Consider the following 15,144-nt stretch of genomic DNA (forward strand, 5'->3'; position numbering starts at 1 on the left):
TAAAATGCCCCAGGACACGGCTCGGTCTCCATACCAGTGTAAACTGGGGTCCCCGCCCGTCCCCCGACAGGAACCCGCGCGCGTCTCCGCGAGCCTAAGGAGCGGTAGGGAGGTGGGGAGGGGGGCGGGGGCGGGGCAGAGGACGCGTCACACGCGCCGCGGCCCAGGGCCGGGGCGGCCTGGCCGGACCGACCGGCTGGCGGCCAGCCCAGTTGCCTTCAGCGGCTGGCGGTGGCGGCGCGGGTCTCGGACAGGTGCCGGCGGACGCGAGAGAACTGCCGCCCGGCGTGCCAAACGAGCGCTGGAGACGATGGGCGTGCCGAGAATGCAGACCTGCCGCCTGCTGACGATTCTGTGTAAGTGGTGGTGGTGGGGATCGGCCGGGTTCTCTGTGTAAGTGGCGGTGGTGGGGATCGGCCGGGTTCTCTGTGTAAGTGGTGGTGGTGGGGATCGGCCGGGTTCTCTGTGTAAGTGGCGGTGGTGGGGATCGGCCGGGTTCTCTATGTAAGTGGTGGTGGTGGGGATCGCCTGGGTTCTCTGTGTGAGTGGCGGTGGTGGGGATCGGCCGGGTTCTCTATGTAAGTGGTGGTGGTGGGGATCGGCCGGGTTTCACTGTGTGAGTGGCGGTGGTGGGGATCGGCCGGGTTCTCTATGTAAGTGGTGGTGGTGGGGATCGGCCGGGTTCTCTATGTAAGTGGTGGTGGTGGGGATCGGCCGGGTTCTCTGTGTAAGTGGCGGTGGTGGGGATCGGCCCGGGTTCTCTATGTAAGTGGTGGTGGTGGGGATCGGCCGGGTTCTCTGTGTAAGTGGTGGTGGTGGGGATCGGCCGGGTTCTCTGTGTGAGTGGCGGTGGTGGGGATCGGCCGGGTTCTCTACGTAAGTGGTGGTGGTGGGGATCGGCCGGGTTCTCTGTGTGAGTGGCGGTGGTGGGGATCGGCCGGGTTCTCTGTGTGAGTGGCGGTGGTGGGGATCGGCCGGGTTCTCTGTGTGAGTGGCGTTGTGTGGTGGGGGGATCGGCCGGGTTCTCTGTGTGAGTGGCGGTGGTGGGGATCGGCCGGGTTCTCTGTGTGAGTGGCGGTGGTGGGGATCGGCCGGGTTCCGCACGCTCATGTCCATCCGGCGCGGGGAAGTGTCCGCGGGGTTGTGATCTCGCCCCGCATGAGCAGATACCCAACGAGGATCTATGTTTACCATGGACTATAACCACGGGGACCTATGTTGATGGGAGAACCCATATTTGGTCGCGCGCTGGCTGGAAATCCCTGAGCTGGTTGCGACGAAATACTTTCACACGCTTTCTTCGATCCCAGCGGACCCAGAAGAATGCGTCAATTCCAGCTTGATTCCGTTTGTGACATTTCCCATAACAGCGGCTGCACTATTCATCCGTAAAACATTCCAAATATGTCCCTAAAACATTCGAGTTTGTGACTAGCTAGTGCTGTGGTATGCATCGATATCCGTGCTAACTGATCGTGAAGATGTGGCGCGCCATGCAAGGTCGATCCATGCATTATGCAGCACACCCTTAAATCGTCGCCGTAGAAAAAAAAAACACCACTCAGGTCACTGATGGGTGCAGTTAATGTCGTAAAGTGGGGAGGAGAAAAATTTCGAATGTAGGTTCGTGCTTGAAAATCGATATGCTTTAACATTAGAGATCTTCCAGATTGATACATCCTCCCAGCCCGCCCGGCCTACACTTAATATGTAGCGTAATAATTTTTGCGCGCCCTTAATGCGTTGCACACTTACAGTTGATCACCTAAACGGTCCAAGTTTAAATTGGATTAAGGCTTTCCGCTCGTAAACATGGATACCGAAAGAAGTATTTCGGCCCTGCTTGTATTTATTTCACACATTCGCTATTTCACGGCATGCATCACCATGTTTCGTAATCATCATTCCATAATTCATTTTCGGATGACCTTTTTGCCTCCAAACAATTATTTCGCTCAAAGCGTTCAATTCGCTCAATGCCCTATCATAAATGACGATAAACCAATAAAGGGGTTTCGAAAACTCAACTAAAAGGGAGGGTCCCACCTTGGCAGCATATTGCAAAGACATACTTTGGCGATCCCCAGAACTGCCCCTGTCGTTGGTATTACCAGCACTGGGAAGTGCAACTGTATCACCAACGGGATTTTATAAGCAACTTACTTTTATGCATTTTGTTTCCAAATCATGCCGTTAGTATTTGGGAACAGTACTATATTTATTTCTTCTTTTAGTGGCCCCAAATGTCATCCAGTGCATGGATGATACCGGCGCACTCAAAACAAAGTCCGCCAATATCAAGTTCACGGTCGTTCTGAATCCTTTATTGATTTCGCGCCCAGTATGTGAATTGTGAAGGGAGGATATCAAGACGCCCATATTGTGACCTTTAACGTGCGATGGCTGGATTTCTTGAAGTATTGCATAATAATTACGGGACAGCATTATCTGCATCCAAATTAAAACGTCTGGTCATGCCGTGTTTAGAAGTCGTGATTTCAAATCGATGTGAGCCACTGATAGCCTCCAAACAGTCAAAGGAAATAATGTTTTGTTCCCTTATGCGTTGTGTCCCACTGGCACTAATGAAATGTTCAACAGCTATTTCTGTCATTTTTTAACTCTGCAAGCGGAGACTGAATAGCTTCAGGTGGAATAATAAAAAGGTAGGAAACATTGTGACGTTAGTGTGGGAGTTCTGAACAGTATAAGATAATGTAAGGTATAATGTAAAGTATAATGTTGGCTCTTGCCATCATGACAAGCCCTGTTTGCCCTCTCGGCTGAGCCCCCCCCCCCCCCCCCCTCCTCCTGCATTTCATCAAAGGCACGCTAAATAAGCAACTTAAAGTGACACGTACTTTCAACTGGGCTTCGACACAAGCATGGGACCAGTGCCGGCCGCGGCGGGCTGGTAAGCCGTCTCGAGTGGCGTTGATCCTTGTCAGGTGTGCGGTCACCAGGTACCTTTTGCCCGGCCCGAACTCTGCCCCCGTCGTTGCAGCGTCACCGCCCTGCCTACCTCCATGTCCGCCAAAAAGTGGACCCCCTTAGCGTCCCTTGCCCTTCTCCGTGCATTCCTCTCCGCTCTTCTGTCTGCATCATCATCGGACTCTTCCTCTCGCTGCTCCGGGGTCTACTTCCTATCCCTGCTGTTTATGTGTTGCGTTACAAAACACAACAGGCTGGCGCTCTGCCCCGTGCATTGGTTACCGTCGGTGCCCGTTGTCTCGATCGTCGTTCTGTAGCACATTGTGAGATTCATTGTACGCGTGGGTGTGGTTTCGGGGCACGCCCCAGCACACCGCCGGTCGCGGGTGGCACGTAATGGTACGTCCGATGATTCACGTCCTGCTGTCGCTGGATCTGCGGGGATGCGGGGGTGTCTGCACATCCGATGGCATACGCCATCACATCATCGGCTAGCGTCTGCCGGTTCTCCCAGCCGGCTGACATGTCTTATCGCAGGGCCGGCTGCGGATAGGGGCCACTAGGCGCGGCTTGACACGTTACCGGCGGGAATTATTCATCAGTCACCCACGCGCAGACCGGCGCCGTCGACGGGGCTGCCCGCTACTACAGCGCATTTCTGGGCCGGCGTCATGAACAGCTGGCGATCGGCTGTCTTTCCACGTCGCGCAAGGACCCGGGCGTCCGCCGCTCTTCCGTCTTCACACGTAACGCGAGGGGCACATATGTCTGCCGCTCCCCGGACTTTCCACGCCGCACGCGAGGGACACGGGCTCCTCCGTCTCTCCGTGCCGCGTAGGGGCCGGGGCGTCGGCCACTCCTCTATCTTTCCACGCCGCACAGGGGCGGGGGCGTTGGCCGCTCCTCTATCCTTCCACGCCGCACAGGGGCGGGGGCGTTGGCCGCTCCTCTATCTTTCCATGCTGCGTGGGGACCCGGACGTCCGCTACTCCTCCGTCTTCCCGCACCGCGCGAGGGGCACGGGCATCCGCCGCTCCTCCGTCTTTCCACGCCGCGCGGTGGATCAGGCCCCCGCCTCTCCTCCGACCCGGCACCGTCGTCGACCTCGCACCCAGCGCACGTTGCGACGGAGCCAATCTCAAGTCATCGCACGTGCCGCTGAGCGGAGCCCGACGCGCGACGGCACGCGCACGCACGTGTCGGCGCGTCACGCGTGCGGCGCGGTGCGCGCGTCTCAGACAGGCACGCGTTTGTCGCGGTCTGGAGCGCCGCGAGGCAGCACGTGACCGAGGTCGAGGCGCGTTGGGGCCGCCAAGTTGGGCCGGCAGCCAACGGGCGCGGCTGTGGCTGGGAGACGTCTGGAGCCGCGGCCCAAACGGATCGACTTTCAGAGACGGATGACGAAATGCTACAGAGGATCAGGAAGGGTGTTGTGGGAGCAGAAATAGATCGTATGATGTCCAAAAGACCTGGCATTTACCCGACGGTCCGGCTTCAATCGCGATGACACAACTTTTTCTTTGGAAGATTAAGATAGTGGCATTGGTGTGCGTAGATCCTATTTTGTTAAAGGGAGTCTTCCAACTCAAGGACATATTTCAAAAACATACTCCAGTAAAACCTCAGGACTAATTACGTGTAATAAAAGCACTGGTTGTTTCACCGCAGCACCGTCAATACAAATTAACGATGTTGATTTTTGTTATTTTCGAGTCCAAATTGCGCTGCCAACGTTTCTTGACAACATTATACTTTTTCCTTGCAGTCGCGACCACCGTCATCATGGCCGCCACCATGCGCGACTCTGCTTGTGCTAATTAAAGAACGTTTGTGGTGAGCCCAGCAGGCAAGGGACTGTAATCGAGAATGTGTCTGGATGAAGTTTGAACCAGTTCGTCAAATGAATCATGTGGTACTCCCATTTCCAAAGCCAACGTGCGCCTCGAAAACAGCCACTGTGATAAGCGTCGTAGGGGAGAAATAAAAACCATGGTGTAAAGTTTCGTTAGATCGGCGGGATAATGACTTAATCTTCTGATTTTTTTGTCTTAACAGAACGTTTCAAGCTTTTGTAGCAGATATTGCACAAACATTTGACACAAGTCTGTTGCAAAAATTACAAAGCATCCACGCTGCAAAAAGCAAGGCAAATGAAATGCATTATTTTCATAGTGGTGAGCAGGGAGTCAAATGAGATTTCTCACGCAAGGTCAGCTACCTCTAATTGAAGTTCTGAGCTGTTCAGAAGGATTTCGAGAAAACTCATACCACTCATCGAAGGAACGGGTCTATGCAACAATAAGTGAAAAGTACAAAAGAGGTGGGATTCTCTCTTTAAGAAGTGATCCCAATGGCCGACAGATGTCACATTGCTCGGCCCGATGACCCGATCTATATGATTAGCCTATTTTAATTCCAAGCAATACAAAAACAGAAAAAGGAAATAAATCATATTGGGTTGCATCATCTTTGCCGCGTTGTGTGCGTGTGGGTGTGGGAAGAGGGGGTGGGGGCTGACTTAAACTTTCAACCCGCAACCGGCATCATTTTACACGTTATTTCCTGGAACTCTCCACAGGCATTTCTAGGAACATACTTGCGGAACGCTGGGATTAGGAGTCTTCGGATCTCAAGGACCTGCGTATACGTCATGGGATATGTATGGATTACAATGGGTACAACGGCTGCATTAGTGTGGCACATAGATGTGGCCGCCTTCCTACCTGCATCTCAAATGACTGCCGGCTGTTCCTACTACGCCAGTGCCAGTGCGAGTCCGGGCTTACGCATTTTCTTAATCACTCTTTCGCCCAGTCGCGCCATTACCCGAAACACCCGTCGTCTCCACTCACAGGCACGGATTCAAAATGCAGATGGCGGTTGAATGACGGCAGAGGAGAGCATGGCAATTTTAATGAAAAAGGGGCCAACATTGTGCAATATTCGATTTGTTTAAAGTTTCGCTGGATTTTGTAGTATTTCATGGCATGCCGATGAATGCAGATGCAAGTGTCTTGAAGTGTGCAGGCGGCGCGTGTGTCTTAGGCTTTTTCTGAATCCAGAATGTAATGGATCTCATTAAATTCCTGTTATTTTGGATGCGATAATACTTCGAGCATTTTGGAAACATTTCTCACATAAAATAAATCAGTCGCCAGTTATATGTAAATGCATGGCTGTATGATGATCACATGACATAAACGACTTCTTTAGCCTGATCTGTACGGGTGCAATACCAGCTACCTTACGCTGGTAAGGGAAGCCGCCGTCATAGCACAGAGGCTAAAGGAAACTGCAGAGCCATGCTGCCAGCTGGCATATGCTAGAGGAAAAAGAAGTGCTTGTTTTGTCCACGCTGCCTCCCGCATGGTTGACTGATATTAGATTTAGCGCCTGCAATTAGTTTTTCAGCAGACCTTAACTATGGAATAAGGACGCGAGGAGTAAACAAGCAATGCATGTGGATCGAAGTTTACGGAATATTTCGATGGTTTTAGCGCGTGCCAAAACCCTTAGCCTTTTCCGCAGAACCCGCTTTTTATGCATTTTTAATTCGGTAAGATATTCAGTCGCTATCGAAGCACGATATTCGCGAGAACGGCTATTGTGATGTCTAACGCCCAATTTTCCATTCCCAATGCTCAAATGTTCACGTTCCACAGCAGCGGTGAAACTATTTCATTCATACGCCCTTTGTGCCAGGATTTTTTGTGGTCGTGACATATGTTGCACGGATCCCCAAACAGCACCGAGCGTTTAGTCATGAAGCGGTCGATTGCCTTACTTGACCACCTGAAATGGATGCATTGCGTGCTTTATTTCTTGCGTGCCCCGCTCGTCCATCATCCGTCTGCATTCCACCGCGCCGGAAGCTTTAGCTGTCACGACATTGCCGCATTATTATTGTTCATTGAAGAAGGAAATCAACACGCATAAAATGTCAAGACGTATGGTGCGCACTTCAGTTATTAACAACATGCATGTAGACAATTAGTAATCCGCAATAGCTGAGAGTCAGTGCTTGACTTGTTCCCTTATCACTTCTGTGGATAAATAAATTGCATTCCCTTTGTTCATATGGGATATAAAGACAAAGGAAGGATAGAAATGTTAAAGCGATTAGATCAAACCCCGAAGGCAGCATTTCTATTTCATTATTCTCAATCGTGCAGAAATCCCCTTTTGAGAAGGACTCTTCACTCCTAAGAAATCACAAACACCAGAACTTGGCCTCTTTCACGTTTCATCTTCCACTGTAATGGCATGGATTTAAACGCTGCGTCAATGAGGTATCACCAGGCGGCGCTCGTTTATTTCAAGAGCAGTGCTAGAGAGAATGTTCCACATTTGTTATGGGGGTTTGAACAAAAACAACTACCTTGAAGATCATTCGGTGCAGTTCGCACCCCTGCTGTTCGTACTACCTAAACTGCCCTATTTTCTGAGGTACACGCCCGCGAAAATGAACAGACTTTTTCGGGAGGACTATTTCAATGCCGACCAGGCTTCCATAACGCCATAATAACGCCATCCAAATATTGTCACTGTATTGGCTATACGGCAATCAAGGTCAAGGAAAATTTTGGAGCCGTGCATATCTGGCGCTCGTGAGCACGATTTCCAGATAACGCGGCCATCAATTGGTTCCCAATCAATGTTGTACAAGGTACGATGACGTAATCATACAATGAGGTGTTCAGGAGCATATTTATTAAACAAGGATATTGCGTTATTCAGAGCAGCCTTTTTCACTTAAAGGTATACAAATACGTACAAATGAGATTTTTTTTATTATATCTGATTCATGCTTCAATATTTCCAAATGCGGAGCATTCCGTTCAAGGCCAAAACTTAGAACTATTTCAGGACAAAGTAAGAACTGCCTTAAAAAAACATTACGCATGAGCTAGGAGAGCGCCCGCGACTTCTTATGTATCTGTGCCCTTGGTATTCTCGGTTCCTTCGAGTTTTTGCAGTTTTTAACGTTACAGGGTGTCACTGTCGGTTCTCGACCCGCCGCCGCGGAAACAGGAGCTCTACATCAGCGGCGCGCACTCGCCCGCCGATGGCTCGGGCGCAACAGGCGCCGGCAGCCGCGTTGAACCAAGTCGTTTCGACGTCTGGGGTCGCGCATTCTGGGTCTGGGGTTCACTCTGTGCCGACCACGTTTCACCCGGTGGTAGGTTAGGTTGGCGTCACCGTCTCAGCTGGACAATATCGCACGGCGGCAAAGTCGGTCACCTCGCCCTGAACGTTTGACGAGAGGATGCGGAGTCTGGGCACATTTGCAGAATGACATTAGATGGCACGAGCTTCGAAGCGTTGACAGTTACATCTGTGATGTGAAAATCAGCTTTGCCGCTGTAATCAGTACCGCTTCGCTGCCAGCATAGTCTGGGACCTGAAGTACCCAGCATCCGGGGATGCATCTCCTCTGGACGCTTGCTGACAAATGTTCTATATTTGGGTCCGGTTATCTCCTGAATGAAGCCGTGTGTTACAACAAAGTGACAATTAAATGGGACAATGGAAGATCTTAAAGCCACAGATTTTTCACGTTTTCAAACGTCCCATGAGTAAATCATGTTCTGCCGTCTCCAGCGCCAGCCCACCTCGTTCACACCGCAGCATCCATCGTCATAGACCGGTGATATCGACAGTTTATTTACCACCAGACGCCGCAAATTAGGCGAAGTCACATGCCACGCTCCGGCGGATAAGGCCGTGGAGTACCATGAAATGCTGCTGCCGATCAGCTGCCATGGAAAACTAATTTGCTGTTGTTTGCATTCAGTCAAGATGAAACTTTTAAGGTGGATAGTATGCCGTGATGCATGCGATGTGCGCTGAACACAATAAGTTGTAGTACTCTTTGAATCACATCATAATGTTTGCTATCAAAAACGTATTTAATTTACATCAGCTGTGAACCTTCCCTTGATTTGAGACGCTTTGGAAATACGGTCCGCGATGAAACTTAGCCGATTTCCCACGCACCCAGCACACAACTGGGTCTTGAGCACCGATCGAATGTAGTCGTTTTCTCAGGGAAGGACCAGCAACGCCCGACCACCCCGTATTCGTGTGAATGATTGGCTGTGCGATGTCGCGATTAATTAGCGCCAAACACAGCTCCGCTGTAGAAAAGCTCCAGAGCCGCGGCTGAGCGTTCAGCCCATCTGTAAAACATCACTTAGCACGTTCCAGAAAGAATCTATGCACCCTGCCGCACTCAAACAGGGAGCTAGAAATTTATTTATGCAGCGTAAAAGCGCTCTGCAATTTCTCCACCGACTGTTAAAAACAGCACACGCTACAGGATGCGCATGCGTGTCATCTCGAGGTTGTCAGCGGGTATCACTGCCCTCTTCGTCCTCTGTTTTACTGCTGAACTGTTCGCCATCTCGCGCTGCCTTGATGGTGCCTAACAACTTCAGCTTTCGTACTCCACAATCTTAACTAATTCACTCAGCTCCCTTCTATTCACTGAGAACGTCCACACGTCCGACACGTATCTAACACTGTTGATGGCAACAAGACTCGCTGCGCTTGGGGAGGATGATAATCGCACAGCAGTGGTCTGTATCACACACCACATGGGACTAGCTGGCAACGAGTCCGCAGACCAGACGGCCAAGTCTGCGACGCTCCTTATCACCTGACAGTACATTGCGAATCCCCGCAGATGACATGCACGTAAAAGCGAATTAACATATGGTTGTCAAATGGCAGGCCAGATGGAGCGATAAGCACCTTTCAAACAGGCTGAAAGCTATCAAACCAACCGGAGGCGTCTGATCATCACCGTCTCCGAAATCACGTAAAGAAGAGAACGCATGCACGCATACGCATTGGCCATACGTATAGCACGCACATATTTCGACTAAACAGCACTCAAGAACTTGCCCCACACGGCAGGTGCGGATAAGTGCTGACGGTCACCCATGTATTGATCGACTGCCTACAGCTACCTTCCGAGAGATAGCAACTCTTTGGTTGCCCCAGGTCGCTGAAGTCTTTAACCGGAAAACATCCTGGGATAGAAACGCATCGTGTGCTGAAATTTCTGGGCACTATTGGCCTGCATGTCATATGCTCACCGCATTAGCAGTCTCGCCTTACATTAAGGTAGCCCCTTGTTTAAGTCTTAGGGACGGTTACGCTCATGGTTTTGCGAAATCTTGAATGTCTTTGTTGATGATCAGTGAGACTTGATTGATGATCCCCGCGTGGCGTGCTACAAGTGAGGTAATAGGAGACCTGAGAGTTTTCAGCCATCGTGATGTTAACGACGCTAAACTATGAGCTGGCTGTTCAGGTTCATACTCTTAGAAACCATGCAAACAGGAATGGTCGATACATTGGAAGGCCTCTCTCTCATGAGAATTAAGCAGACATTAGTTCGCCCAATGGGCAGTCTCCCCGGCCTTTAACATTGCAAAATAGGGAAGCCCGTTGTGTCGTCACTGGGGATTTGCCGCGAAGTAGAAGATTTACACGAGCTTGGTCACAGGCACTAGATGTCCATTGCTAACAAACATCGATGGATATTAAATGTGTCGGACTGTCGCAGATAACGTGCTTGTTTTGGTCCTAGTAAAATGATTGGAAGCAACTAGCTTGCATGTAAATGCCTCAAAATGTGTGCAGCAAAATTTTTAAAGATCTGCAACCTTAGTCTTACAGCGATGGATCACAAATCGTTCGCCACTAGCTGTACCAAATATCATTGGAACGAGAACGTTGCTGACGGCTGCATGAATGCGCGGCGAGTGGCCAATGTTATAAATCAGAACGCCACCGATGCTCCCTTTTTCTTCAATTTCAGGCCAGCGAATGTTATAAGCCGTCTGGTAAAAAAGAATGGCACGCAAAATACGTCATGAACGAGAAGACAATGGGGCTGTTTGAGTGTCATAAAACCATTTGCGAGACAATTTCTAGCGCGGCACTGCGCCATAGTTGTAAACGAACGACAGATTTTACGTCAGATAAAAACGCCACCCTTCCCCGACGTTTTCTGTCGACTGCGGCATGACACTCGTGCATTTGAAGTGAGATTTTAGCTATTTAAGATGGGAAATGAAGCCATGAATGTTTCAATATTGTCCCATCCATACTTTTATGCAGTCACTTGCACCCAATGTTTCTTATATTCCGTTGAGGGGAGAGCATTGGTAAGACACTTTGCCGTGCACATTACTAGGGCATGCGACCATGTACGGAATTTGCAATTAAAAACGAAATGCAAGCCAATTCTTGTTGCCCCACGATGCACTTTTTGGCCTGCCCCAGTTTCAGAGCTGCAGCGACATCCTGTCACAACACACAAATGAATTAATGTAAATGTAAGTGACGAGCAGATGACTAACAAAAACAATGTACCTGGTTTGGACGGCATCATAGAGAAGTCCCATTGTAAGATGAAACTCCGTGCTTGTTGTAAAATCAATCCTTAACTAAAAGCTAATGGCTTAAGCCCTTCGACCAACATAGATGAGTCAGCATTGCCACTCACTGCTAACAATCGCCTACAAATTTATATGTTATGGTTACGTTGAACAGCATGCTTGATGAACAAGGTGTGAACCTGCAGATACATGCAGATAACCACACTTTATAGCAGGAATCTATCATACTACCATATTCCCGAGAACTGTCATGCATTAACATCTAAGGGATGCCGGTAGTGTAGTGGTTAAGGCGTCTGCGTTAGCCACTGCTCATCTGGGAAACCAGAGGCACGGGGTTCGATTCCCCGCGGTACCCGCCCTTCCTGCCAGGGTGAGAGGCAGGCGACGCCATATTGCCTAAGCAGCTGAGTGCGTCGTAAAGCCCCAATGACACACACAATAACAACTAATTCCATATTAATAGAGTAATGGAAAAAGAACAACCATCATGGACATTTTGCACAGCTCAAAGTGATCATACTGCTCACAACATTTGCAATTAATAGCAGTGTCCTAGAAAAGGATGGGTTACTTCAATGAATGCAGTACTTTCACAGCCGATGCGGCATGCCGCAGCTGTCAGGCTGCTTCAGTCCAAAGTATTGTTCACACGAGTAATAACACATGCACAACGAGAAAATACTACACGTAGTAAAATGACACTGCAAACCCGCTGATCTTACACAAGGCTGGAGACATGACAAGAACATAGAGTGATGGTTAGATGGGTGAAATGCAAGGAACTGACAAAACTGTCAGTGCACACAAAACTCATGATCGAAATATTGTGCCATCTAAGAAACCAACAGCAATACTTTTCCACCTTTCCCAACAGCCAGCATCTCACAGAAGTTGCAGTCAATAAAAATAGGTTTTGAACTAGATGAGCAAACACATATGCCAGGAGCTGCCGAATATTTTTATCAAACTGTCCCGGTCACATACAACATTACTTTGTACTTTCTCAATTCAATTCTCCGAAGGTGTGACATTGATGACGTACAAGCAATGCTTCCCTGCACACAAAATCTCCTAAGACATTAGCATGTGCATCCATAATAATACAACACTGTGTTTTAAAATTCTTAAGGCAAAGACATTTTTTGCAAAGCTGTATCATGCGAGCTTTTACCAAGCATGTGCATTAACGAGCCATACGGGCTTACCCCTAGTGCCAAAATGAAATGCTACTATAATGGCCTACAATGGATTAATTACATACTGTAATACTGCAATAGGCTCAACATGTTGGCAAGGTCGGGTGCCGGTAGTGCAGTGGTCGACGCGTCTGGGTTAACCACTACGCTTCTTGGAAACCAGAGGTACGGGGTTCGATTCCTTGTGGTGTCTGCCCTTCCTGACAGGGTGAGAGGCAGGCGATTATTGATATATCACATTTTACTGGGAGTCATTACACTTAAAGAATAACAAAACAGTGTTCTCTATTGGCAGTACGCACCCCGCACGCACACTCCCCGTCACATCAATATAAATGCGAGCCGTTGGCACGCGCCACCAGTGGTCAGACCCATTTCAAGCGCCTGATTCAGATACAAATGTCAAAAAGTTGCGATCCTTCGCTTGCACAACGCATGGAACTAGAAAATTGCAAGTTTGCTCACAATTTCTGTGCAATTTTTTTGTTTGTTACAACACCGCATTTCACTGTGAGTTACCCCCAAAACACAGGCTCAACGAAGGTGCATGGTAATGCAGCTCATCAGGTTTTACCTGCGAGACACTGTTTTTCACAAATTAAAAGTCATACAATATGTGTTGGACATTTAGTACGATTTATGCTTAAAATTGCCATAACATTTTCAAAGTTTTAAAGTACCTTGAGACCTTGAGACCATGATCCCCTGAGAGCTTCTTTGCTCCGGTGCACAATGCGCCAGCCGAGTTGCCTGTAAAAAAATGCGTAAGTAGGAGAAGAAAAAATGACATTAGAAAGGCCGCGTTCGATATGTCGTCAGCACATTTGTCAGCACCAGTCACGGCCAGTATTCACCCTACGTCATGTCACGTGACCATAAGGTCACGTGGCCTGTGACGTCATGCACCGGCTGACGATGATACCAATATTTTTTTGTCAGTCCGTCAGCATGGAGAGCAAGCGCTACCAGAATTTAAAAAATCACTGACTGAAGCGGGAGTTGGATTTGGTAGCCGTTGCTTTGGCGAATATATTAGATGAGGTGAGTCACTTGTCTTTAATTTTAGGGGAAATACGTCGCAAGATAGGTGAGGAGGGGATTGACCTGCTAAGAATGGCCATGAAAAGGCAAGTGACAGTGATTAGTGTCACGCATTCTAGCTGTCAAACGTGCTGACGATAGATCGAACGCGGCCAAAACAAGACAGATTTGCCGTCACGTTTTCTTTTTTCATGATGTTTGGGAAAATGCCGTGCTTTTTTCGGTGCCGTAATTTTAACAGACAGTGACATTTTTTCCGTAACATTGGCCTCAGTGGTAGCAAATATGTAAGCTCCCGAAATCGTAACGGCCGGACAGGTCCGGACCGAAGCAAATCGAATCATACCAGAGATATGCCCAGGCCGAAACCAAGCCAGGCCCAAACCAAGCCAAACCGAACCGAACCGAACCGAAACCAAACCAAACCAAACCAAACCAAACCAAACCACACCAAACCAAACCAAACCAAACCAATCCAAACCAAAGCAAACCAAACCAAACCAAACCAAACCAAACCAAACCAAACCAAACCAAACCAAACCAAACCAAACCAAACCAAACCAAACCAAACCAAACCAAACCAAACCAAACGCAAACCAAACTAAACTAAACTAAACTAAAGCAAATCAAACCTCACCTCACCTCACCTCAACTCACCGAACCCCGAACCTGCTGTAGTTGAAAAAGAACCCTTCAGGCAAAACGCTTTCCGACCGCAGCCTTGCTTTGTAATTGCGACGCATGTGCTCTGTCTATCTAATTATTATATGCTTACGCTAGACGAGGCCATAAGACTGGCGTGTTATGCGACATCACCAGCTAATGGGTTTTACGTACGGCAAGCCTGCCCACTTCGGTGTTTGCAGCCGGAGGTACTGAACCAAATATTTATATTGCTGACCATGAAACACGCCCCCGCCAGACACGTTAGCAACATCTTGCTCTGTTGACTGTTCCGACCAGCCAGCTGTAGAAGTCAAAACCCGTGGATTGGCTTGTTTATTTTAGAGTCCTGAGAAGCTTTGGTTAGTCAAGGTTAGCTGAAAAGGGTATTTACACCAGAGCTTGCCAGGCTCTTAAAAGTGACCCGATCAGGGTAAAACAATCAGTAGAGATCGTCTCCATCTGCAACGCAGATCGTCTCCATCGGCACCGCAGACCGTCTCCATCAGCACCGCAGAGCTGTTTCGACTTGACCGGGATAGAGACTGTGCAAGGTTCGATGTCACGACAAGGGATTTCTGCCATCAGACTTCTGGCGAGGGGAGCTGACTGACCAGGCCCAAAGCCACACCAGTGCAGTCCTGGGACTGGGCGGAGCTTGGACCCTACCAAGTGGTAACCTCTACCCAGTCCACATGAAACGATCTTTTTTTTGGTCTGGGATTAAACCCACATTGTGATTTGATTTCCAGGCGCCGCTTTTGAAAAAGGGCAACATTGCTTGCTAATGTGAATATTTGACATTAAATTTCGTCAAGCTAAACCTTCAACGATCACAAAACGACGTTACGGGGATTTTGATGCTTATGGTGGCGCATACCGGTAGGGCAAATGCTGCT

General features: G+C 49.1%; 1 protein-coding gene across 2 annotated transcripts in view; it reads left to right on the forward strand.

Annotated features, from left to right (window-relative positions):
- Nucleotides 1–228: 228 nt before the first annotated feature.
- The window catches only part of LOC119099813 (uncharacterized), a 33,809-nt gene continuing 18,893 nt past the window's right edge, over nucleotides 229–15,144 (forward strand). For both annotated transcript variants that reach the window (XM_037222892.1, XM_037222893.1), the window contains exon 1: nucleotides 229–356. In XM_037222892.1, the coding sequence (XP_037078787.1) occupies nucleotides 311–356 (46 nt within the window). In that variant the 5' untranslated portion in view covers nucleotides 229–310. The remainder of the gene's footprint in view (nucleotides 357–15,144) is intronic.

The sequence above is a fragment of the Pollicipes pollicipes genome, unplaced genomic scaffold, assembly GCF_011947565.3.
Source record: "Pollicipes pollicipes isolate AB1234 unplaced genomic scaffold, Ppol_2.1 Scaffold_4881;HRSCAF=5763_pilon_pilon_pilon, whole genome shotgun sequence".
NCBI classification, from domain to species: domain Eukaryota; kingdom Metazoa; phylum Arthropoda; class Thecostraca; order Pollicipedomorpha; family Pollicipedidae; genus Pollicipes; species Pollicipes pollicipes.